Genomic DNA, 27830 nt, shown 5'->3' on the forward strand with positions numbered 1-27830 from the left:
CAAACTGTCAAACCATAGGCGAGATCATATCCACTGTTTAGAAGAGTGCCATAGTACTGCAGTCTATTTAGTTCCCCCCCCCCCCCCCCCCTTTTTGGTTTTTTTTTTGGGAGGGGGGGTGTTTAAGTATACACAGGTATTGCATGAGGACTTTCCATTTTCCAAGTAGCATGAAGTTAAATCACTCGAAAAAACTAACAAGTTCAAAACTAAGAAAGACCACTACTCTCCTCTCATAGTGCCAACACTGAGTGCTGCGAATACCTACAGTGTCGGAGGATTTCTACTGAAACTGTAACCTAAATTGTGGAGAATGTTCAGTTAGTGAGTTTCATCTTAGGGGTCCTCCACACTTTTTAGGAGAAATTCTGCTTACAAGCTCGAACTGTTCAATTACTTAAAGATATGGAATTCTAGCATGTGTGTGACTTGAAAATGAAAGAAAAAAAATTTCATTTTTTGGGGGGAAAAATATCAACTTTAAAAACTTGACTTCTATTCATGAAAGCAAAAGTCCATGCAGTATTTGAACTCGGGACCAGAGGGTCAGTAGATTGTAGCTACAACCGTTGCACGACAGAGATAACACTAAAAATTTGGCGATATACGCTGTTTTATAATGGGTTAAAATTGCCATATACTATGACACACTGTCATAAAAAGTAGAAGTCACGGGGTGTTGAGGATCCTTAAAAACCTGATTGGGGACAAAATAGAAAGTAGGTGAAAGATCCATAATGCATGTATTATGTAACCAGTAAACTAAAAACTGTATATAAATGGCATGTCCAAAATAAGAAAAAGGGTGGCAGGTTAAGTCCATGATGCTGAAAGATTCAACCTTAATTATCAAACTCACATTGTGAGATTACCAAAAATAGGCCTCTGACTCACCCCTGAAAAATTATCTGGATCCACACATGAACAATATCCCTATGTTACTAGTAACCAAATGCAACGGTTTATGGGCCGATACATTCAATGAAGTATTAAAAAATGAAACAACTTCATAAAAAACAATAAAAAACAGAACCATCAATAATTTCATGATATATCACATATAAATGAGGGACTTTATCACAACATAATGGCAACAAAAAATATCAACAAGCGGACTAGAATCCCGACAAAATTAACAAACGGAAATTGTGAATAACGATGCTGCATCAAATTACAACTTAATTACAACACAACCTTAATTATTACGCAGCTGACATTAAAATGCCATCATTTATAAACAGAAGTACAATTTCATGTTCAGTTATTTGTATTACACCTATTATATTGCACACATCCGTTAAAAAGTTCCTATACAATAACGTATTTACATACATGTCAAGTTTCATTCAAAATGATTTGATAATACATATTAGGTATAGGTAAACAAATACATGTTCAATGTATGTGTACTGGTATCTTCAAATATATTTCGAACAGACGATTCAATATAATATAAAGTTTAATTAATCAATAAAATAACACACTACTGATCTGAAAGAAATTAAAATCCTACCTATGACAATATGTATCTACTGATTCTACACAGTAATGTTGATTAATACTTAATGAACTTGATTTCTATGACTATAATACCATTCCTATGATCAATGAAATCCTTTCTGTTGAAATATCAGCATTTCAAATACAATCAGTACCGCTTTCATGTTTTTAAACAGACTAAATGAGAGTTGAATGAATTTTTTAAAAGTTAAACAAACGCAGAAATGACCAAGATGATTATGAATCAAATGTGTTATGAAGTAGATGCGACTCGTCTTTGTCACTCAGAGGCTTGACAGCGTTGACATGTACGAGCCCTTCCTGTGGGCCGTTCACACAGTAGAACCAGCTGGAGTCGATCTCAGCGAGCACCTCGAAGTGATCTCCCCTCTTGTAGGAGAGCTGAGATATCTCTGACGACTCAAAATCTACCACAGTCTCTATGTATCTGGAAAATAAGACCCAGGTCTCACTGTTACTCAATTGTTGAAATATAAGAATCTAAATAGTTTATTTTTTGTAATAGGTCATTTTTTACATGTACATGTATAATTTTTAGCATGTTTCTCAAGCATTTACAAAGAGAACTAGAATTGCCTATAAATAAAAAAGTAATGACTCACTGAGTAAGCTAGCGGATCTAACATCTAATCTAAATTAGATTGATAAAATGTATACAACATGTTTTGCCAAATTCAAGCTTCTTTGATAATTATATTGTACAGTTCCATAATTTTTGTAAGTTGTGACAGTCAAACAAAAGATAGGAGTCACAATTTGTGGTACAATGTATAACATGCACACAGTTTAGGTATTTCCTTACCTGAAGTCAGGTTTCATGAAATCCTTCTGGTCACCCGCCTCACAAGTTCCCCTCTCTGCACTTTGACCCCGGGCCTCCTCTGATGGACAGGGGTGGGGGGAGTTGGAGTTAATATCAAGCTCTACCGCCTGGGCAGTTCCGGGAAATACCGGCGCAGCTCTGGTCTTCTGGTCTGACTTCACAGCTTCATTCTGCGTCTCCACACACCCGTTCAGTTTCTTCTTGGTCTGGCTGGGTGCCACCAAAGTAGGACCCACTTCTAGAGAAGCACACTCACTGGAGGTATTGGACTCCACGGATTCTGTCGGATCTTGACTTGGAAATTCCGTGGAAGATGCCATTCCCTCCAGTTTTTCCACATCGGACTTAGAGACAACTGGTTTTAAGGAAGCAGTCTTTTTGGTTGAAGTTTCAGCTTCAGCTGTGGCATTGTTGGATTTGGTCTTCTTTGGAGATTGTACAGGTACTGGAATCTGTCCAGCAGAGTATGAGTGCTTGACTCGAGTTGGTGAACTGAGCACACTCGATGAGCTATAACCAGATGAGTCCAACACCAGACTGTTTCTCTTGGGTATTTTACTTTCAGTTTTCTTCTGAAGTGTGGGTATCTTGCTGATTTTTGCCTTGTCTGCTGCTCTGCGTTGAGGTGAACCAAACTTCTTTGAGGGCGAGTCTGATACTTTCACTGGAGCCTTCTCTTGGGCTTCTTCCACAATTCTCATCTTCAAACTCAAATTAGAAGGTGGATTCCTTGCCATTTTTGACACCAGTTTATCAGACGGGGCATTCACTTTTTCAGTAGCCTTCAGACTTTTCCCATTACTGTTTCCTTCAGATTTTCCAACCACAGCCTTCCCATCATCCTTTGTGGCCTCGCTTTGGATGCACTTGGCCACCACGCTCTCGGACTTGGATTTCTGGGTCTTCCTCTGGTTGGCAAACTTCTGTTTCTGATACTCCAGACTATTCTTCAACTCCTTGTTCCCAGATACCGGAGACAGGCTCTTGGTTCCAGGTGATCCAGATGAACTTTGACCCTCACTGGGAACATTCCAGCTGTACCTCTTAGGAATCTGACTCTTGGGGCTTGAAACATTGTCCTTGGACAGCAGCAACTTGTCAAAGAATTTCAGGATTCCAGACTTGGCTTTGGATGACACTGTTTCTGTGCTATCCATGGGTTGAACTTTGTCTTTCACTGCTTTCTTTTCGATGCTGTTAGCAGTTTGTGTTTTGTTGACGCTGTTTTCCGGACTTTTTTCCCGAGAGGTATTCATCCCTAGTAGTTTCTGGGCGATTCCAGAGAATGAGTCTGTCATTCCTCTAACGTCCGACTGACTCCCTCCACTGCTCACCGATCTCTTTACCACTGGTAATCCGCCTTCACCCTGCTTCTGAACTTTTCTCCCTTCTACATCATTCAAAGACTTGCTTCGCTTTTCAACCAATCCAACCTCTTCTTTCTTTTCCACCATCTTCTGATCCACCTCTGTGGACTTTTGATCCCCTGTTTCCTCACACACACTCCCTTTGATCCACTCCCAAGCTTTAGCAGAGATCAGTCCCGTTCCGTTAACGCCCATACTTCTGGCGGGCTTTGGAGGGGGTATAACTACCTCCTTCTCTAGAGAGGGGCTGATTAAAGGCGACTTGTTTCTGTTGGGGCTCAGATTGGGGGAGTGGGTCAGGTGCTTGGAATTCTCTAAAACGTACTCAAGACCCAGTTGGAATGGCAGCACAGACAGAGGCTGCAGTGAGATGAGCATCTCGTCGTAAGCTCGCTCATGACAGGTCCGGCTCAAGATGACGACGCTGTCTGAGTTGTAGAACTTGTCGGTGAGGGCGTCGCTGTAAGGGAGATATCCCATCCAGTAGTCCAGCAGTCTCAGGCTGAAAATAGAATCAACTTACATCAGTCTTGAAGTTTTGAGTTTTGACTTTAAGGAAAGATGCTTAAAGGTACTGTGGTTTCATTAATATTCAAGGGTATCAATTTTCGTGGATAAAGTGAAAATCGCAGTTTCAAGGATACGTAAATTCGTGGCCAATGACCCTATCAATACAAAATACTAGTAGAAATTGCAGTTCAATGAATATTTAATTTCAAGGATAAACTTAACAATGAAATCAACGAAAATTGGTATTCAACAAATATTGATGAAACCACAGTAAACAGTAATTCATTAAATGGTTTTAGGAATCTAAGTTCTTTAAATTATATACATTGGCATGAAATTCTATCTGTTTTAATTTATGATAGTAATGTGAAAAGGCTCAATAACATTCAAACATTTATTTGAGAATTCATAGTTCCTAATCTTGAAACAGAGGTAGAATATAAAATTGTTTTATTTGTATGTCTATTTGGAATCTTATGCTTATCTATTTCTATAGAATGTAGTTTTCAATATCCACAGAATTACTTTATTATTAATAGTGAAACAATAAGAATAGTTTTTGTTTGACCTTATATTAATCAAGGTCAAGGTCATATTAAATCAATTTGACAAATTAAGGTTGAAGAAGGAGGAGTCTTTTTGTTAACATAGTATGTCATTAAAATCTGGGCTCAGAAAAATCTTAAGAATTCATTTTACATAAACTCACTTGAGAAGTCCAAATAGAAACGCCTCAAACTTAGCAGCACAGCTGGTCAGGCCAGCGTGACTCTTGAGTTGCTGGACAAGGTCATGGATAGCTCTAGTGTAGGGACCTGCTCAAAGTATGAAATTAAGAATGTACCGTATAAAACAACATATCATTGTATAACATAGATAGCTCTCATGTAGGGACCTGCTCAAAGTGTGAAAATAAGAATGCATATAACAACATACCATTGTATAATTTAGATACAGTGTAATGTAGGGGTATATGATGCTAAACGTGGAAAATTAAGAATGTATATAAAAACAAGTAGAGATCCTTAAGTGTAGGGGCCTGCTCAAAGTGTAAAATCAAAAATGTCTTTATAAAACACAGAAAACTACATCAGTGCAGCCACTGCAGGGGGTTGGCTCAAACTGTAAAATTAAGTCTAGGTGCCCCTTGTGTGAGAGCCTCCACTTGGGAAAACTCACCTTGTTCGGCGGAAATTTCCGCCACTTTCCACACGGTGACATTGACACGGCCAAACATCTGGAACCCGTTCAGGAACGGCTTCAGTCCGTTCCCCACGACCTGACTTAGTGCCGGACAGAGACGACTCAAAACTAGGTCACCGATCTCTGGCGTGTCGGCGGAACTTCCCAGCCTCAACTTGAAAAGTAAAAGAAAAGTGAAGTTAATATCATAGAAATTTAAGAATAACATCAAAGACAAGGTAAAATTTTTACATGGAGAACCATCAAAATAATTGTTATCAACGTAGTCTGATGCGAGGTACTTGAATCAACTGATAATGTGGAAATTAAAGAATAGGCAAAAATATAAAGAATTGACAGGGACATGTAATACGGCGAGTAAACTAATCAGCTTATTACATGTACTGTAGACATGTACTGTAGACATGTACTGTAGACATGTACTGTGGACATGTACTGTGGACATGTACTGTAGACATGTACTGTAGACATGTACTGTGGACATATACTGTAGACATGTACTGTAGACATGTATTGTGGACATGTACTGTAGACATGTACTGTAGACATGTACTGTAGACATGTACTGTAGATTCCCTATTCTTAATTGGCAAACACTTCATTCTGCTGTTCAACCGTTTTGCATCAAATCGCGAGAATATAAAATTGCAGAAGCCAATTTTTTTTTAATTTTATTTTTTTTATATGTCTGAAAAATAAAAGCAAAATATCTAAATCCTTGAGATCTGTTTTGAGCATTTTTATGCGGATTTGGGTTTAATTATTAATTAATTAATTAATTCCTTGGGTTTAATTAGGAATCTACAGCAACTAGAACTGTCCTAATGGGACTAATACCCCCGCTAGGCTAATTTCAAATGGGACAAATAATTGAATTGAATAATAATTAAGGTTTGGAACATATACAAAAAAAATAATTCTAGAATTGTAAAAAAAAAAAAAAATAGTTAACAAAGAAAAATTAAAATCAAAATTGTCAGAATTTCACTGTAAATACATATCTATAACAGTAATACATTTACAAATGTATGTATTTGATGATATATTTTTTTAATTTAATTGATTTAAAGAAAAACCAACAAAATGACAATAACCCCTCCCTTTGCAGTGAATAGATATACCGGTAGCCAAGCAATGCTCTTCTGTTGATAAGACTTTCAATATCTTTCTAATAAGAGTCTTGACATATGCAATTAGTTGTTTCAAATTTTCCTCACTTTCTCCTATGGCACAATTGAACTCCATATCAGAAAATTGATCCCTTAAACTCCCAAAACATTACCATAATTACCATACTATGTAAAAATATGTAAAAAAGAAAATTTAATATTGCAAACAATTTTAAAATTGCCAAAACACTACAATCATATCTTGACAAATAAATTTAAACAACCTCTAAAAATAGTTTAACTTCTTTATTAATAATTATATTATTTATTTCCTTATAATGATAGACCTTTTGGTTTACATGAAACAGTTTTAAAATAGCCCCAAAACCATCACCCATTTTACAGATTATCAATTTCCCCTAAACACATGCTCCATCTGAACCATGGCTCAGATAATGGCTCCCTTGGGACAAATGAATTCAGCCACACTTGTCTTTGATGTTCTCATTAGCTCCTAAGAATTTATCATTGACAAACAAAAACTTTGCATTGTCAGTTGATAGAATACTTATAAAAAATATTTTTTTTTTATTAATTAAGACATAAAGACAAAAAACTCCATCTGGATGTATTTATATAAATATATTTTAGAGTGTTTTCTTAAATTAATAAAATCTGTAAGGATTACCTCCCTTACTTTTCAACATTAGTGTACAATATATAGAATAAGGAAAATGAAAACTGTCATAAAATCATTAAATCTTGTCTGATCTTAAAAAAAATTGCAGGTGCACATCTTCAGATGGTGTTCAACATATGTACAAATTTTCAAATTGTTCCATGCAGTAATAAAAAATTCTATAGGGGGGACAAAGTTGCGTCTACAGACAGACGGACAGACGGACAGGGTGAAACCAATATACCCCCCTAAACTTTGTTTGCGGGGGTATAATTATGATTAAATATTAACACATTTCGTAATGCATTTGTAGTGAAAGGTAACATGGGAATTTAAGAAATATATATTTAAGCCCCTATCCCTCCATTAATGATTATTAAATCATGAGGCACCACCATTCAGTTGCAATGCAGCAACATTTGTTTTTCATTCAAAACATGATGCATTTGACATAAAACGAAAGATTCATATAATTAGTGTCAGATCTTCCTCCTTCATTTTAAGAGGGCTTGAAGATGGAGCAGTGAAGTATATTTTGAGGGTTGTGGGGATTACAGGTATACAGGTATACAGATTACAGGTATACAGATTACAGGTATACATAGTTTGTCTCACCTTGTCAAAGGGGTTCTTGGCTGTACTGAAGTGATTGAGGATGACCTCCGACACACGACACACCTCTATAAGTAAACCTAGAATAAAACGTATTAAACTTTAAAAAGTCTATCAGTAAACCTAGAATAAACATAAACTTTGTAAAGTCTATCAGTAAACCTAGAATAAAACGTAAACATTGTAACATAAAATCTATAAGTAAACCTAGAACAAAATGTAAACATTGTCATATAACATAAATAGTAAGTAAACCTAGAATAAAATGTAAACATTGTAATATGAAATTTATCAGTACACCTAGCATAAAGAATAAAATCTATCAGTAAACCTGACAACAAAACAATAAACCTACTGCAAAACATAGTTATATAGATTGTCACAATCCAAGGACAAAACACAGTCATTATAACCATTATCATTCAAGAACAAAACAACACACTATCGTAAAAATTCAGGTCAACGGTGAAACTGATTTTTCAAAACTACTTTTGTAGCAATTGTTTTATAATTTGTAATAATTGTGATGAATGAAACAGAAATATCTACCAACAACTTTGGTTTTTGTCAAAAATCAAGATCATGTAAACTGCCTAATTTTATGAGATTTTCCAGAAATTTTAATTGGAGTAGTGAATATTATGGTCCCAGATATGAAGAAATATATCAGTTACTTTACAACACCTGAATTAATTAGCTATTGATATCAATAGACTGGGGACATACCTCTCTTGCGTTCCAGTTCGTCGAACCTGTGGGCGTACACTATCTGCTCCGTGGAGGGGGACAGCTTGAAGTTATCCGGGGGTGAGTCTGAGTCTGAGGACTCACAGCTCTCGGTTGAGTTGACTCGAGGCAATATGGAAGGATCTATAACCGAGTACAGAGAATCATCAATAAACTCAGTATCTTTTAAAAAGCAGCCTAAAGCAAAAGTGACAATTCAGCAGGTGGCAAAATTCATAGTTTAATACACTAACAAATCAATGAAATTTTCAGATACACAAAGTTTTCCTTTGCTTACGTTTAGGCAGTTAAGCTTGCTACCTATGCCATAAGAAAGTGAAATCATGTTCGAATCAGCAGAATTCTACATGAGATGCATTTCTACCCTCTCTTCTTACTTCTCCTTGTATCTTTTTTGTTTATCTCTCTCTCTTCAAAATAAGAATAAAATTTTGTAGTTAACATACCTGCTTGAGTTGCCTCCACCTCCTCCACTTTGTGTTTGGGTGAGGCGTGAGGACTGATGTCATGGAAAGAAACCTCAGAGGCAAAGCTAACACTCTTCCGTTTTCCACTCAGCGTATCCGCCGCTTCAACCCCAGACTTGGTTCCAGCCTCTGGTGGATTTTTCCGCCGTAATTTGACTGTCTGTGTTCCGTCCGCGGATACCTCATCAAAGTAACACAGTGCCGGCCCTGTGCTCTCATTTGACTGTGAAGAATTGTCACTTTGACAGAGATAATACTGCCCTGATTCATCCGTCAGCAAATACACTTCCTCGCATGCGTAGGAATGCCGGTTCAACTTCCGCCTCTGTTTCTGGCTGTCACTTGCCTGACCCAGATTATGGGGGTCTGACAATGATCTCGACCTCAGGAAGTGTTGTTTGCGGAGACAGGACTTAAGGGGTTTCCGGTTTGGTTTAGTGTGTCCGCTTCCATTGGACGAGTTCGATTCACTGGAAAACTGGTTGGGGTGGTTGACAAAGAAACAGTCATCACCATGACAACAGGTGTGGTGACAGCGACTGACATCCGGAGAGGAGACGGGCGTGTTCTCTTCCTGTAGGGAGTACAGATGTTCCATGGCTGGATTAGTTTCCATGGCAACCTTACCATCAGTCTTGGAGTCTATTATTTCAATTGGTTTTGGCTTATGCATTGCATCAAGAGATATTGGGTGAACCTCATTTGCATATTTGTTGACCTTGTTCTCACAGACTCTCTTCAGTTTCGGATGACCTTGGGCTTTGTTTTGACCTTCACCTTCTAGTTGTTCATAACCTTTCTGAACTTCTATATCTTCTTTATCTTTCTTGGCACTGCTCTCCACATGCGGAGGGTAAAACAACAGTCTTTCAATGTCATTTGAAGGACTACCAACACTGAATGTTCTCTCCTCTGTACTGTAACCCGGATCTATTCCAGATGATGTGGAACTGGTGCTAACTCCACTACTGCTGGATCCAGATTCGCCAGCATTCTTGAGCAGTTGTGGATTCATGAGTTTGGCTGGAACTGACCGTGACCTTTTTTTGGCCGATCCGCTTGACTGACTTTCCATCTTTCCAGATGACCCAGAGAAAGACTTGGCAAAAGTTGGTGTCAAAATGGGGATAGGCATGGCTACAGGTATAGGATCAAACAGTGAGATTTCATCCTCCTCTTCCTCCTGAAGATCAGCACTAGAGATCATAAAGTTCAGATCTGGTAAGGACTTAAACGTATAGTAAGAAATGCAGCCTCTTTGTGGCACTTCAAGAGGGTTCTTGGGAACGTTGCTGTCAGCGCTCTGGGATCTGGGAACCTGTTTGTGAGCAACTGGATCTCGTCTTGGAATGATGTCATCCAGGTCTGTAAAAGTCTCCGGCAGCATGGAGAGAACGTCGTGCTTCTCTAGGCTTGGTGACGTCTGCTGAGCAACTTCTGTCATACACAGCTTCTTGTACTGCACGTCTAACGTGGGCGATGTCTGCTGCTGGACATGGGAGGTCTGTCCACTGCATGAAGTCTGTATCCCACAGTCCTTGGTGTGAGGGGGGAACTGGGCACTGAAGTTTTTGGTGCCGCTCCACAGGATCACTGTGGTGGGGGAGATGAGTGTCTCGGCTGCCCTGGTCTCTTTCTGAGTGAGGTTCTGAGTCTGACAGCCCTTGGCCTCTCCCTCAATCTTGTCTCTCTCCAACCACTCGATGATCCGTCTCCTGGTGTACTGGTCCAGCGGTTGTCCAGACCGGCTGGTGTTGACCAGGTGGTGGATGTTGCTGTTAGTCAGGGTGTGGCTGCTATGCGAACCGTCCCGCCCACACACCGCGCACGGACCAGCTGGCGCACTCAAGTTGGCCTCGCCGTGACATCGGTTCTGACTAATGAGAGGGTGGAAAAGGATCTGCTCAATGTTGGCCATCGTTTCTGGAGAAACTGGATTAGACTGGTTCCTCACTCGTTGGTAGAGGTCCAGGAGGTACGCGGAGTGCCTCTTTCCGTGGAAACTCTCTGCAATCTTGGCGATGTCCAACTCTTGAGAAGTAAAGGATTGCCAGGCCTGTACATACAGCTCAGGCATACTGCTGCTACGATTCGCATCCAGCATCATGTCAACCTTACCCAGGGACTTCAGAGACTTGACCTGCTTCCACGAGGTCACCTTCCTGTTGGGAACAGTCTGTCGCATCGAGGAATTCTTGGAAGGAGGCAATAAATTTGATTTGTTCAGGTGCGCTCGCTTCCCGGGACAACACCCCTTCTTTCCATGATGCCCTGCATGTAACTTCTGGTTGAACTCCGATATAGGGCTTCTGGTGATTTTGGGTAGTGAGGTGGATAATCTATCTTCACTGTTCTCAATGTCTGCGTCGTCGTTACTCTCGTGAACTGCCTTCAGGGACTGGATTTTAATCTTCCGGAGTCCGTGCTGCTGTACGTTCCCGTTGGTGTAGCAGAAATGGAAACTGTCTGTGCATTCTTCAGAAACCATTTCTTCTCCGGATGAACTCTGACCCCAATGACCTTGACCCGACCCGATTGAAAGCAGAGATGTGTCATTTTCTGAGTTGGTCTGGGACCTCCCTTGCGAGCCATCAAAGGAGAGGAAATAGTCCTCCTTCTTGGGACAGCAGTTAATGCACAGGTTCCCGTCACTCGACTCCAGACTGCCATCCTGACAGCAGTGCTCCACTGATCTACTGAAATTCTTATCCAGGCTGTCAGTGGAGACGTTCTGTTTTTCTAACTCTTTTGTGGGGGAAGGTGTAAAGAGTGGGTTGTCACTGAATTCCAACATATCACTGGAGCACATCATCTCCCGTTCACTAGAGGACATATCCATGGCGGAGTTTCTACACGAGGACAATTCCGACTCATCCGGACAGAACAGTTCCGTATGAGCATTCGGATCCAGAATTGCAGATCCCTTCATATTATTAAAAGACAAGTAGCTTCCAGTCACAATGTTAGGAAAATCACTGACAATGGTTGGATCTATGCATGTACAGTTCAATCCCGGAGAAGATTCACGTAGATTAGTATCGAACTGAACTGTGAAATCCTCGTCGTAGAAATACTCATTATTCTGTTCCTCAGACTGAGCGCTCTCCAGCTTGTTAGGGTTTCTGTGATTGGTCGACGGTTTGTGATCGGGACTTCCTTGGTTTTTGTTATTCACGTTTTGATTGGGTCTGTTGCTGACCTTACAGTTACAGGCCGTGTTTTTATCAGTGTCCCCCTGCCTGTTGTGTGTTGTATGAACACAGCCTGTACTCCCCTTCTTCCCATTGTCTGTCATGGTGTGATCAATAGCAGCAGTTATAAAAGCATTGTCTGTAACTTGTTGTGTATTTGTTGTTGTTGTTTTTGTTTCACGTCCTCTGTGCTCAGGACTACACACACATTTCCCCACAAACTGGTTCTCATTCGTACTAGTTCCTTTCGACGGAGGAGACAAATTCTCCTCGGAACTTTCCTCAGACTTATTTCCTCCGGATAGCTCCTTCCAGGAGAGAGCATTATTTTTGTTGCCCTCTCGGATGGATTTCCAGGACTTTGTGGGACTTCCCGGCGGAGAGCAGGAGGAATAATCGCTGCTCCCCGACGTACCGCTGGCACTACCACTACCACTGCTGGAACTCTTGATGCTTCCGGCGCTGTTCTGTCGGCTGATTTTCCGCTCTCTCTTTGGAGACAGCTCCTGCCATGTTGTTTTGTTTTTCAGCGTCTCCAACTTCACATCTGTTATTCTCATTTCTTTGTTTTCATCCGGTGAAATTGGGTTCACTACACCATTAAGAATAGGTCTGTCTTCGGAGTGAAAGTTTAAGTTTGACACAGTCTTGGGTGATGATTGGTTATTTTCTGTGGCTGCTGATGTTTTTTCTGATTGGATGATATCATGACCAATCACTGCATCCATACTGTCCACCTTGGAATATGATTGGTTGCCATTTAGACCCTGCAAAGAAAAAGTAAAAGACAGAAATAATTATTTTTTTCCCTTGGAAAATCAATAGACTATATTTGGGTTCTGCATTTGACAAATATTTAAATAGCAAAATGTTATATGATGACATTAATTCATGATCAAAGTTAGTACGCATATTACTGAGTACAGGGCTATTTTCGCCCCGATGTTATTTTCGCCCTTTAACACTTAAGGTGGAATAACACACCTGGAAAGAGTCACATAACTTAACAGTAAATTATTTGATTATGAAAGATATAACGATAAATACACTGTATATATGTCAAATAAGCGAAAAAATTGCAGATTGGGGATAAAAAAATGAATATCTAAATAATTCAATTTAGTTTACTAAGTAACAACAAAAGCCCCTGCGGGATTTGAACTCGGGATGTACGGATCACAAGCTCGACACTTTATCCACTCGGCTATGCAGTAAGTTATATATCATCGTCGATAAAATCCTTTTAATAAAACGAAATGTCATTTTGATCTGAGGTCAGCCATTTGTGACGATGTGATATATTCCACCTTAAAGACTGCTTCGCCCCATGTTGAATTCGCCCAGATGCAGTTGTGTTAAATGATATATTATTTGCGACTATGGAATTTGCCCAGTCTTAAATTCTCCCCCTGTCAGCAAGAGCGAAAAGGGCTGAAATTTTGACAGTAGTAGTTCCATCTACCAATCAAACACTCCTACACATTTGTTAACTTGAGAATAAAATTCTCTCTATACAAATCTCATTTAGAAAATGCACTTCTGATTCAAATTCTTCCTATGCGGCTAGTATTAAGTAGAGAATCATCAATGTATCACAGCAATGAGTGAAATGGTTGTAGTGTTTAAGGCTGTTGCTGTGTTACATAGGGTGTACACAAGGAATGAACACATTTACAGGGAAATAAAAGCATTGCTATGTTATAGCAGCTGTTTAAAGTTAGAATGTTTGCAAGTGACGAATGGTACTTGGAGAGAATTGGTCTTAGGCCAGTTATAAGATATCTATTTACAACAGTTTACTGTAATGGGGTGAAAATAACATGCGGTAAAATAACCCTCAGTATACGGAGTCAATGTGTTTAACTTTATGATATTATTTCCAATGTAGCCTGTGACACGAGATTTGTTTGGCTAATAAGCCTGGTCTATTTTGTTACACCTGACTTGTGCTGAAGTTAATTATGTGAATAATGTGACGTCACAATGCATCAAGTGCTTTAATGGTACATCTTAAAAGTGTAATACAGACTTGACTGGACATGAGAAACAGATTTATTTGATTTCCATAGGAAATAAATTCATTTTCCAGGTCCAGTCAAGGGTGTACAGGGATTTACCCCCGGTTGTATTCCATACATCCTAACTGGAACACAACCCAGGGTAAAATCCTGTACATGTACATCCTTGACTGAACCTGGATAATTTATTTCAAATAACATGTACAGACTTTTAAAGGAAAACTTTATGTAAAAATGTTTATGTTTTGAAATCATTCAGTTTATAGATTACCTTCATTTCTAGTGTGATAAATCCAAAGAGCAACACGGGAACAATAACCTCAAGGACACGGGGATAGGTCAACAGCCACGTAACCAAGGACAACCAAAAGTACCACAAACAAAACAGTAACCATAGCAACACTGTGATCAACTCACTCATCCACAAAGGTCAAAGGTGAAAGGTCAAACTGTGATGACACAGAAAAACTCTTTGAATTTAATCAATATATTTTTTTTTTCTTGAACAGATACAAGAATTATAAATGCAGCAATTGGTTCAGATATACATAATGTCGGTACGCTTGAGTTTAATTTATAAATACATCCTGTTCTCTTGTACTGTGAGTGTCATTAACTGAAGCAGCTTCTTCAACAGTTTAGATCATAAAATTAGGCGAGAGAAATTAAATTTTTAGTTTTACGGATCCGCCGACCCAATTTTTCCAATTTTGTAAAAAAAAAAATAATGAAAAAAAAATCGTATCTTCGGAAATTTTTCCGGAATTTTCAAGTTTGACCGATCTTGGTTTTAAAATTACTTTATTTGATTTGAAATCTGCAAAACGTTTGACAAAGGGAGCTTTTAAAATCAAGTGTAAGCGTCTCTATAACATGGAGTATTTAAGATGGAGGTCAGCCATGCATGGTTTGGCTTAAAAGTTTTTATGAAAAGCAAAGAAAATGTTATCCTGAACAAGTTTTAAGGTTAATACCAATGATCTTGAAACAAACACAAAGTACACAGTGGATAGTGGACAAATTAAACTTAATATTATAAGTTCAAGCAAATAATATGTAATTTTGATTAATAAAAGTTTGCCCACTTTTTTTTTTTTTTTTTTTATTTTCCCTCCTCCGACCCAAATTTTTTACAACAAAATCCGTAAAACTAAAAATTAAATTTCTCTCGCCTTACTAGTAAAAATCTGGTAGTTCTATTTTTTTAAATGCTGAATTTTATCTATCACCAGGTGTTGCTTAGAGGAAAGAAAAGCATCGATTCACATGATAAATTACAGCAGTCGACAGCTACATCAACTGTATTACATAATAAGTTGGTATTCACAATCATAGCAATGATTATAATCACAATATTTCTAATCCAATATTTCATAATTTACTGGTTTTGTTAATACAACGAGATCTCATTACTTATAATGATCGGGGGGTAGTAAACTATGCAACATATGATTGTATGATTGGGGAAAACAATACAATAATTCTTACAAAAATCCTGTGTAGACTTGCACATATCAATAGAAATAAAACCTAGCCTTCGCTTATATCACTCTAAGACATGAACCAGCTGGGGAGAATAAAAATTGCAAATGTCTATCTGCCATCAAGGTTTTCTCTCTGTTTCTCTCTCTAACTACCAGGAGAAACAAAAAGTGCTTCCTTTCTATTGATCGCCTAGCTACAGTCTTGTTTCTGGTTGACTATAGACCCCCATTAGTCAAAGCATCCAAGGTTTCCCACAGAATATTGAACCTTGAGAGAGTTGGATAATGATGTAAGATTTCGTTATTTTCTGGTGTCCTTGAGCCCTTTCCTTTGGAAATTGGTTTAGTTACAGTAATTCTATTTCGACTCACTCAACAATTCAACAATTGTAGGAAGCGGCAGTTTCTATAAAAAACCATACTGTAAATTCCTTATATTACAACGAGTACTTAATTCCTGCTAGTTTGTATCAAATAATAAATTGTGAACATTGGAACTTTTCTCCTTATTTCTTATAGTTCTCAACTTTCAAAAAATAATGGCAAGATTTTAGGGTGCTTCTCGCGATTTTACGCCTATATTAATTCCTCGCATTTAATTAGGAATCTACAGTATCATATCATACCATACTGTATTTTAGATACAGAGTGTGTTTCTGAATTTCTGAAACAAGTTTACCTCTCTGTTTGAGTATTCCAGATATAAATTGTGTATTCTTGTTTGTTTCCTAAAAATCTTACGCAAAGGTAATGAATAGGTAAAAACTTCAAATTCCTCCACTCTCACTCTGAGCTGTGGATGCAAACATTTTCTATTTCCTGTTCAGCTGTTTAAAATGCTAAAAACCCTAACAATTATTTAGCTCCAGGTTTTATTTAGCTGTTCAAGTTTAATGGAATGATCAATTTATTTGTTGAGTTGCACCTAAGTGTATCCATCTTAACAAAGATTAAATGGAAACAAAACCTCTACCTTAGAATTGTTTTTTTTTTTACATGTTCACATTGAAAACCAACATCTGCATAGATCAGCTTTAGATTCAAATGTCGATCTATCCATTCATCAATATGTGCGGCAAAATAGAAATAGCAGTACCGTACTAAATTCTTGGAACTTCAGTTACAAGAGGAACATATTTATGTTAAATTTAGCATGAGAGCTATTTTGATAATGCTTCTTCAATGCACAACACATATCCCCTGAATGCAGACTATTGCATTATTACGCAATGTCAATTACATGTTGATTACAATGGCTGAATCTAAAGATTTAGTTGATGTGTGAAGAGAATAATTCCTGATCCAAATCTAAAAACTAAATGCTGGTTTCAGGGCAAGATTGTCATCTTTAAAATCCAACTCACACCACAAAATCATTGTCACAGACAATTCAAGAAACACACTATTTAGCTCTCTGAAGCACGCACACACATGAAACCGGATAATAAATTCCTTCAAAATAGTTGCCTCCCATGACGGTTACATAACAACTTGACAGATAGAAATCCAAAATGCCAGATCCCGAATTAAAACTGTTTCAACTGTCTTGATCATGTGCGCGTTTGACAAACCAGTGTTACAGAGCACAACATCCAAAATTCTACATGACACTGAACCATCAATACCAGCACATGCTGTATATAGGATACCAGTACATGTTGTATATAGGATACCAGTACATGTTGTATATAGGGCTAACAGGACTAGCTAGCAGACACTGTATTTATGGAAACAAAGACCCCACAATTGCAGCTGATAATTGATGCATTTCTTGGCTCTGGGGGTAAAATGGTTCAGTTTCACTGTGTCGACTCCACTCTCTCTCAAGTTACAAATCAATAAAAATTCTGATATTATTATAACATCCTGAATGGGAAGCAATCAATACATCACAACACTTAGGGTTTTTACAGCCTATCCCTAATGCTTCCAATGGGGGGGGGGGGGGGGAGAGAGAGAGAGAGAGAGAGAGAGAGAGAGAGAGTCAGAGATAGAAACCGGTTGTTTATAGTGTTACTAAGTATTTTTAGGATAAGAACTCACTAAATTGTGGCCCCTTGATGAGAAATATAGAGTTCAGAATTAATCATGCAACTGATATAATGATGTGGAATTCAATAAAACAGACCTACACTGTTTATCAACCTGTTTATTTTGTTACTGTTACAGTTAACAACATCCAATATTTGCAAAAATAAATGTCTGTAGTTCGCAGTGCAAATAGAAACGAGCTATACTCCAGTTTATATTGATCTGTTTTACAGCCCATAACTAGTAAATAATTAATGCATCATGATTGATGTGGCATCTTAAAATTGACAAACGACAACCTCCTCCTCTACACCCCCCCCCCCCCCCCCCCCAAAAAAAAAAATGGTCATTTGCATCCATGACAGAATTCATGCCATGCATCACAACTACTTTGAAATTCATCGTTGCACCAACATTAAATATTAAGACTGTTTACACTCAAACTCAATAAATGGGTGCAATTAATGTCGCCATGAAATTACAAACAAATTAAAATCAGCAGAATTGTTATTGATTTTGTAATACAAAGTTTGTCCATAAGTGTTTCAAAAACACATAAAAAGATCAGTGGAATGTGTTAATTTCCAGCGAGAAATCTATATAAAATGCTCACACTGACATGTTCGTTACTGTCGCCATTTTGGAATTTCATTTTGAAGAGACTGTTTTGCCATATTATCTGGACAATGTGCAGAATAAGTTCCTGCATATTATTTTTCAGTAAGAAAATTTAATAATTTAAAAGACAATAAGTTAATTTCACTAGTCCAAGAATTACTTATTTTAATTTGAACATTGTCTCCAGTTTCGGTGTAATCTCCGTTACTTTAGATATATAACCATCGCAAGAGTTGCAAATTCTATTAAAAAATACAAAAATCTTATTAAGAACATTGCGAGGTCTTTTTGTTCACATAAATGTTAAAACATTTAATGTAATTCCTTTTGTCTAATCATATCAGTACGAAAAACAAAAAAAGTCTGAGCGTAGATTTAAGACTGTAATGTTCGTTACTGCCGAAACTGAGGAAGTAAATGCAACAACTGTTCAAAGTGAATATTGAACATACGATAGTATTTGTTGCCATCAAAAAACTGTCTTTGATTAACACTACAATTTTATTCTGAAGCCGCCTAGGCAGATAAATGTTGGTTACTAAATGTTCGTTACCGAAATGTTCGTTACGGTATTTCACGATTCCCTTTGTAATTTCAATCTTAGCTCAAATTGTTTGATGCTAAGAAAACACATGACAAATTGTTGGTTCATCAACATCCACTATTAGTGCCAATGGCAATTAGACAGCATGATTCCTGCTAAAACCATCTAAACGTCATACTCGTGAGTTGCATACACTTTTATAAAGATTTATTAGTTTATATTATGTGTATCGAATAATTTTAAATGGGTACATAAAATACAAGTCATGTTGATCAGTTCTAATATTATAAACAATCCTTATGTTTATTAATATCGTTGTAGTATATCTCAAAAAAGAATGAAATGTCCGTTACCTATTGTAACGAACATTTCAATAGACAAGCATTGTAATTTTTAACAAATATTGAAATTATAAATAGCTTTAAATTGAAATCCTACACACATTCTTATTTAAGTATCATATTTGATTAATTTCGTGCTACTTAAGTGGGATTTATCTCATGAATCGCATCAAAGAACAACGTAGGAAATGCACATATATAATTACAAATATAATTCACCGTTTAAAACACACGATACCAAACTTAAAAATAAAGGCTGTAAAAAAAACCCTGTATAAACACATATTTATGTATTTTTGAAATTATGTTATGCTTATCTATAGGAAATATGTGAGCATACTCCAGTATCTTCAAATTATATCCTTGTAAACTAGAGTAACGTACATTTCATACGAAAGTATTGATCATTTCATTGACATTTTCACACTAAAGGAAATGATTAACGGCGAAATTATTTAATTTGTTAACAAAAAATATGGCCAAATCAAGATTCAAAACCCTTGGGAAAGTCTAGAAGATTATTTCTAATCGATAACGAACTTTGGGAAAAAAAACTTGATAATCTTTAGGTAACGGACATTTCCTATAGTTGATTCAAAAACAGTTTAAATTTGTTAATCTAAGCTTATATGGTTTTGTTGATGTTTAAGTTGCTACTTCTCTTTTAAATGTTTCATCATTTACAAGAAACAAAAAGTTTCATGAAGAATTTAATTGAATTGATATATTTTGCTAATTGTAACGAAAATTACAACACTGGTCTCTGTTATATTACAAACAACATGTTGGGTTTTTCTAATAGATATCTTTGTAATTAATTAATCGGAAGTGTACTACATTTTCCAAAAACAAAACACATGCTTTAAGAAATTAAACTTATTTTAAAATTTAGGTACCTAAACTTATTTTTGTGCAATACTTCATACACAAATGAACATAAAATCGATATATATCCACCAGTATCAATATTAGTATCAATATTAATTAAAAATGGGATTAGTATCAGTCACTGTATTTCTCGGATGAACATAAATACTATGCAAGATGCCATTTTAGATATGTTTATAATTTTGAAATAACAATTGTTTAATTCTGTAATGTTCGTTACAATAGAGGTACTATTTTTTAATCTCTGTTTGAAAGATTTATCAATGCTTTTTATTTTGTTTAAAATGTTAGATATTTTAGTGTTAGTTAAATTAATAAAATTTTAGCAAACCTGTAGTTTTAGTCTTTGTCTATCAAATATGAAATAGTTTGTATGATTAGATTATATGACATGCCATTTGATTTTGTAAAAAACATATTCGGGTCGTTTCTTTTAGCTGACAGTAGATAGAAATTAATCGGAAGTATCAGCAAAAGCCTGATACTGGTTTGCAGCTATTTCATGTACTTCATATTAAAAATAAAATCTATTAGGATCCTTTCCTTTTTATGTTTCTTTGAAGCATCTACAAGCCACGGGTGGACTAGTAACGGATATGTCCTGGCACTTTAGTCACAAAAAAATGGTCAATGTTTGAACTGAGCTCACAAAAATATGCTTTCTTTGATGTTAAAAAAAATTGAGAAAAATAAACGTTATATATTAATCTTTTGAAAAAACAATATTTCACCAATGAGGACACTGTTTCATTTTTCCTCCAATACCAACTTGTATTTGCACTCATTTATTGAGTTTGAGTGTTAACAATACCCCCCCCCTCTGATTTACATGTCATTGTTAACTAGTTCCATTATTTCTGTACTCTCTATAAACTAGTAAAAATGTCTATGTATAAAAACCATGGACCTCAGAGTCACTATTTCTATCATATATCAAACAATTCTGTCTCTCTTGCATTTTTGTCTTTTAATTTTTGATGTATTTAATCATTCTCCCCTTTATCTCTTTTTCATCTTTCACACCCTGTCCCATTCTGTCTTATAACTTCTACTTGCTTCACTTTAATTAACATTTCTCAAATAGACTCTCTCTCTCTCTCTCTCTCTCTCTCTCTCTCTCTCTCTCTCTCTCTCTCTCTCTCTCTCTCAGACATCATCCAACATCAGCTGACACAGTACACATCATTGATTGAATCAATAAAAAGCCGCTACACTGCAGCTCTTAAATTCCCTGTTGCCAAATGCACAGGGCTACCGACAGTTAACCGGAATCATGCAGCGGCTCATAACAATGCTGTGTGTCTAAGAAATTCAGCACAGGCACTGCACACAAACACATACAAATACTAAATCACTTACACACACAATTACTGAATCATTTACACACAAACATGTACTGAATCATTCATAGAAACTCTCCTTAAATGCTGAGATATTTCCCCTTCAAAACCAGCTGAACAAGAGGCCTGATGGGAATATCTCTCTACCATCACAACCAAAATAAATGGTTGATGGTTGATAAATGCACATAAACATTGAGAATATATAAGTTTGAGCTTTGTAATAAACTAAACAAAAGTCAAAAAAGTCAAAAACATAAAAATGTTTTATATTTTAAATCGGGGGGGGGGGGGGGCTGAATATGTGATAAATTCTAGTTCCAACAGAAATACTACCCAGAATTCATAATAATAATAATAGCAAGATTGATCCATTAGTCCTCAATATTGGATTCACAAGACAAATTAATGTCTATTCTTTGTAGTATATAATTCTGTCATTGGAGATATGGACCATATGACTCTATCTCTCCCAGGAATTCTCAAGGACATTGTACTGAAGGTCAGTGACCAGAACACTCTGTCTGGAATGTTACTGTAAGGGCTACAAGTTCACAGAATTTCCTGGTTGCTGCGATGAAAATGCCACACTAGTGTACAAATGCAAAGACTGATGCTGAAAGCATTTGATTTAGTAACATACAATCTTGGACATTTATCTTAGAAAGGTTCAAAATTCATTATACCACACACTGTGGACAGCATGTATGTGACCATACAGTGTATCCTGTCATTTCTACCATACACTTGGGGAGAGTGGTTGTACATATAAGTACATGTATCACACCATTTAAGTGAGTTTCACATTGTGTTTGATTCTGAATTCCATGATCCACAGATCCAAAGACATAATGCACGAATACTGGGCATTTAACACATGTACATCTTGCAACTGAATCAATAACACCCCCCCCCCCCACCCCTTCCCAATTCATTGTTTCTTCTAAATGCAAATTGGCTTCAGAATTCAGCATACCTGCACATGTACATCTTGCACCTAAATCAATAACCACCCCCCCCCCCCCAACCCTCTCCTAATACAGTAAAACACGCTTAAAACGAAGTCCCAGGGACGGGCAATTTTACTTTGTTATAAGCGTAATTCGTTATATCCGTCAAGTTTACAACATGAAATAAAGTAAGGGGAATGAAATTCACTTCGCTGTAAGCGGCAATTCATTATAAGCGTGTTCGCTTTAACCATGTTTTACTGTGCATTGTTTCTCCTCTGAATGCAAATTGGCGTCAGTATTCAGCATACCCGTACATAGATGTAAATGGCCATCTCCTGGCTGTCCCTGTGTGTCTCGATCGGTCTACATGTAAATTACATAATTATCCCAACACTTGGGGGGGGGGACCAAGAAATTACTTTGTTCAAGTATAGAAACCTTATGAATATTCATGAGCTTTGCGTCTCCCAAAAAAGGAAATGTCTGCTTTCAGATAGCAGCACTGTTTTGGGAATAATGGAGAAAAAACTGGATCAATACTGGAGGGAGAGACTTGGACGGAGAGATATTGACGACTGACGATACACCAGTGTTCTATGCTTGTACATTTGTGTGTGATTTGTTTTCTTATAGCAACTGGACTAATTTCTACTGCATTAAAAAGACAGATCAGCATGGCTGGTAGCAAACCTTGAACATCTATGCATTCTGTATAATACACTGGTTCAGTAACTGTATTGCTGAGACATCATCCAGACTTTTAATTACAAATTTTGAAGTTGTTTCACTATACACTGCTAATATGAATTACTTTAATTCTGCTTGTAACGCCTTATTTAATTGTCTTACGAAAATCCAACAAAGTGCTATTACTGTGTATGATTAAGATTCCATATTTGTTCAAGGACATATTTTCATGGTCAGTTTTTGTTGAAAGCTTATACAGTATATTGTTTGATTTCTGTTTTTAAAAGTCATCTCCAAAGGAAGGTACTCTCAGTATAACAACACACATAATGTGATCATACATGATGCTGAGTTATAAAGATGCAACTGTACAGTGAATTTTTTTTATTACATGACTATGAGATTGTGTAACTGTTTCTGCTTTTTGTTTCTTTTGTTTTTTCTAGCTCTCTCTAGGAAGTTACAAGAAATATTATGTTAATATATCAATGGTAAAAATCTGAAATATTTGAACGAATTCCTTGCACAGTGATGCTAAATTGATTCTGATCAATTCATTCCTGCAATGCATCAGGGGAAACTGAGAAAAAGCATTCCTTATCTGCTGCACTGCGACATCTACAATTGTGCATCTTCTATTATCTAAAGAAACTACACTGCTTAAAGAAACTCACTGTTTGAAGAAACTTCACTGCTTCAAGAAACCGCTTATTATAAAGAAACTTCACTGCTTAAAGAAACTCACTGCTTCATAGCATTGATGAAATAACATTTGCAATATACTGGTAAAATGAACTTACTGACTAAAACTTTTGCAAGTTCTTCACAATCTACTGAAATTAGATCCTCCGTGCTCCCATATGTCACTGCGACAAATCGAATACGGGAGCGTCTAAACAATTTCATTTTAATAAGATTGACATTCTTCACTGCACTGATTTCTTATAAAGTATAAGTCTACAAAATAGTGCATGATCTTTGAAAGAAACTAATTATTGTCTCAAAAAGGGGGGGGGGGGGAGAGAGTTTGGTTGGTGTGTGTGTGTGGGGGGGGGGGGGGGGTGTTGAAGCTTGGTGAATGTTCTGCAATCTACTGCAATGATAATTACCTGTATCTTCAATTGTTTGCATGCTGCGCAGATCTCTAATAACAATTGTGCATTATCTTGAGTTATAAAACTATATTGTATCAAATTTTTTTTTTTTTTTGGGGGGGGGGGGGGGTTTAGTTTGAAGAATGTAACGTTTATAATCAGTTATCTACTGCAATAATCTTCCCTTGTGTGCTGTAACTCAGAATTAAACAGATAGTGCTGCTACAAGAGTACCGAAACATAAATGTTTAATGTGTTTTGAAAATCTGTTTCCTGATCATTACCCTATAAATCTTACAACAACAAACAAATCTCACCAACGTATCATCTCAATCAGGCACTGAGGAAGCAGAGGAACACACGGTGTGTGTGAGTTATGACGATATCATGTACCGTTACATGTTTTATTATGTACCATTACATGTTTTATTATGTACCATTACATGCTTTAATTTTTAACTGGATTAACTTCCAGTGTTTCATCTATTAATCATTATAGAGATCGTCAGAGGGATCTGAGGAAGGATTACAGTAAATAAATTATCAGATTAGCCAACCTTCTCATAAAACGTAAATTATGTGATTTTTATGAATTTTTTTTTTTTGGATCAAACAAAATCAAAAATATTTCTCCTTTTCCTCCCCGTTTCCCCTTTTCACGTTTTGATTCTCACTTCATTCTTTAAATCCCTTGACTTTTTTGTTTCATTCTCTCACTCCTTTTTTCCCCATCTTTACAGTACGCAGCATCAGCAGACATCTGCAGGATTGAGGGTTTACTCAATATGAGTTAGACACCGGTATTAAATGAGTCACTATGATTCAGTGATTAGAGTGAACAAACAATAAACTATCAACCGCGAGCCACCACACAGCATAGGGTCACAATACAGATGTCAACCGCGCAGTGACACACCAAGACACAGGTCAATACTTTGTCCGGCTAATCATCTTTCAATATGCCCCAGGTCTTTTATATTAATACCCTGTAATCAGCTTCCATTATATGTCATCTATGAAAAAAAATCAATTCTTCATTCGGTTTTCATCAGCTTATCAATTTTCATTTTCTAGTCTGTCTTATTTTCAACACTCTCTCTCTCTCTCTCTCTCTCTCTCTCTCTCTCTCTCTCTCTCTGAATTTGCATGTCTTGCTATTTTTTCTGTCAATCAATCTCTACTGATGTTTTATTCATCCTTCTCATCTCTCTTTCCTTCCCAATGCTCTCCTTATTCTCGTTCCTTTTATATCTTTACATTCCTTTTTCTCTTTCACTCCCAATACACATCTTTACATATTTCTAATACACATCTTTACATATTTCTAATACACATCTTTACATATTTCTAATACACATCATTACATATTTCTAATACACATCTTTACATATTTCTAATACACATCATTACATATTTCTAATACACATCTTTACATATTTCTAATACACATCTTTACATATTTCTAATACACATCATTACATATTTCTAATACACATCATTACATATTTCTAATACACATCATTACATATTTCTAATACACATCTTTACATATTTCTAATTAGGGGTATTCAGGGTTGTCTCTAATACCCGGGGAACAGGGAATTCCCCCTCCTAAAATGACATAATTACCCAGCTATTATTACATTTTAAACACACTCTAGTTATAAGCTTAGACATCCAGACCCCCTTCTCATTCATTCTTTCATTTGTTCTAATTTTCTCATTCCTTCACTCTTCTCTCTATCCAATCTCTCTGACTTTCTTCATCTTACACAATCTATCACTCTCACCCCTCTCCCCATCTTCATACACAATTCTCATTATTTCACAAATTAATTAAATATGTGCCTAGTTGTCACATGTTTTTCTGTTTTATGTAGTTAGTCTTTTCAGATGAAAGACATTCTTACAATATCAATATTAACAATCATTGCCAACAATTCATGAAATCATTTTTTTTTTTTTGCCCCCTGTTTTTTTTTTTTCGCCCTTCTATACTTGCAAACGGTTTCATCCCTTTTTGAATTTGACAGGTAATTGAATACATAGAATGTAGAATAGATACTCTTTTTAATTAACATATTAATTTTAAAATTGTTTCTAATTTGCCTAGTCTTAAATTGGCCTGTCGATATTGAGATCAAAGAGGGGAGAAGGAACAAATAAAATGGTGGCCAATATCTCCCTTTATAATTTACTAAGTAAAAGTTTAACATATTCAACTTTACACATGTTACAATAAGTTTAAAGAAAAAAATAAACACTGCAAACAGCTCTGAGCTCATTTACGAGTCTATACACTGTATTAAATGCACTTGCCTATGATTGTCAATTGCTGGGAATAATTGACCTAATCAAAAATAGAAAAAAAAATTCCCTCGCTCCTAAATCAATTTCTCTACGGAGACATTGAATGGGACCGTTTTTCTATCATGGCTGTGGTAATCTCGTCGCTGAAATCTGCCGATTCGATTGTCTCCAGTTTGTGTTTATTCAGGCCCTCTGTGAAATGTCATTGATTTTTCCATTCTCAAGCTCTACACAGAATCCGATACAGACAGAAATAGGATCACCTAATTTGACAGTTGCAGAGTTTTACAGAATAGACTACTGAATGATGTGTACCGAGAGAGAGATAGAGAGACATAGACAGACACAAAGAAACAGAGAAAGAGGGAGGGAGGGAGGAAGAGAGAGACAGCACTGAAGATTCCTTATTTTATGCGGGTACTTAATTCCGTGATTCACCCAATTTCAACTAAACCGCGAGAACATAAAATCGCAAATGCAGAATTTTGATCATATTTTCTTGTAGTTTACATATGCCCGAAAAATAAAAGCGAGATTTTAAAATTGCAAGGTGTGCTTCTTGCGATTTTACACAATCTACAGTAGTTAATATCTGATAAAGTAGCAGTAAAATGTGTGCATGGAGAGAGAGAGAGAGAGAGAGAGAGAGAGAGAGAGAGAGAGAGAGAGAGAGAGAGAGAGAGAGAGAGAGAGAGAGAGAGAGAGAACTGACTTTCAAATAATTGTTACCTGCAGTTACAGATACATGGAGAAAGAGAGGGTAACTAAGTCAGACAATGATAAAGAGAGTAGGAAAAAAAGTATTATATGAAAGGAAAGAGAGAGAGAAGAGAGAAAAAGAGGATGGATAGATAGGAAAATGGAGAGAGAGAGGGGAGGCAGTTATAGATACAATTTGGATGAGAGACAAATAATAAGAGAGAAAGAAAAAGAGATAAAAAAGACTCTTTTCTTCAGACTCTGTCAGTTCCATTCGGTTACATGCTCCAATTAATCTGGTTTTCAGAGATGCATAGAAGCAGTATGCACCAAGTCATCTGTTTCTTTAGCGTGCCACAATTAATTGGGGGCCATTCATTACTCCAGCTTTGTTTTGTGTGTGCTGTGTTTTTAAATCATCTAGTTCTACCTTTATGAATGATTAAAAAATCAATAGCTGTACCAAAATGGCCTCTCTTTTATAAGACTCTTGAGACTGGTATATTTAACGAACAAGGAATCATTCTTTGAGTCCATGTATCATGAGGATGGTCATCAAATACAGTCAGGGCGTGACCAAATCTAGCCTATCGG

The 27830-nt window shown here is 36.7% G+C and overlaps 1 protein-coding gene across 4 annotated transcripts in view; it reads right to left on the bottom strand.

Moving 5' to 3' along the window:
* Positions 1-80: 80 nt before the first annotated feature.
* The window catches only part of LOC128171195 (uncharacterized), a 32355-nt gene continuing 4605 nt past the window's right edge, over positions 81-27830 (bottom strand). For 2 of the 4 annotated variants that reach the window (XM_052836918.1, XM_052836919.1), the window contains exons 3-9: positions 9018-12996; positions 8551-8694; positions 7828-7904; positions 5401-5578; positions 4931-5036; positions 2324-4213; positions 81-1948 (exon numbers count right to left, since the gene is read on the bottom strand). In XM_052836918.1, coding sequence (XP_052692878.1) covers positions 1738-1948; positions 2324-4213; positions 4931-5036; positions 5401-5578; positions 7828-7904; positions 8551-8694; positions 9018-12996 — 6585 coding nt within the window. In that variant the 3' untranslated portion in view covers positions 81-1737. Of the gene's footprint in view, positions 1949-2323; positions 4214-4930; positions 5037-5400; positions 5579-7827; positions 7905-8550; positions 8695-9017; positions 12997-14518; positions 15429-16704; positions 17574-27830 lie in introns of those variants that run through there. The other 2 variants (XM_052836917.1, XM_052836915.1) reach the window with 2 other exon arrangements.

This window comes from Crassostrea angulata, chromosome 2 (assembly GCF_025612915.1).
Source record: "Crassostrea angulata isolate pt1a10 chromosome 2, ASM2561291v2, whole genome shotgun sequence".
In the NCBI taxonomy this organism is placed as follows: domain Eukaryota; kingdom Metazoa; phylum Mollusca; class Bivalvia; order Ostreida; family Ostreidae; genus Magallana; species Magallana angulata.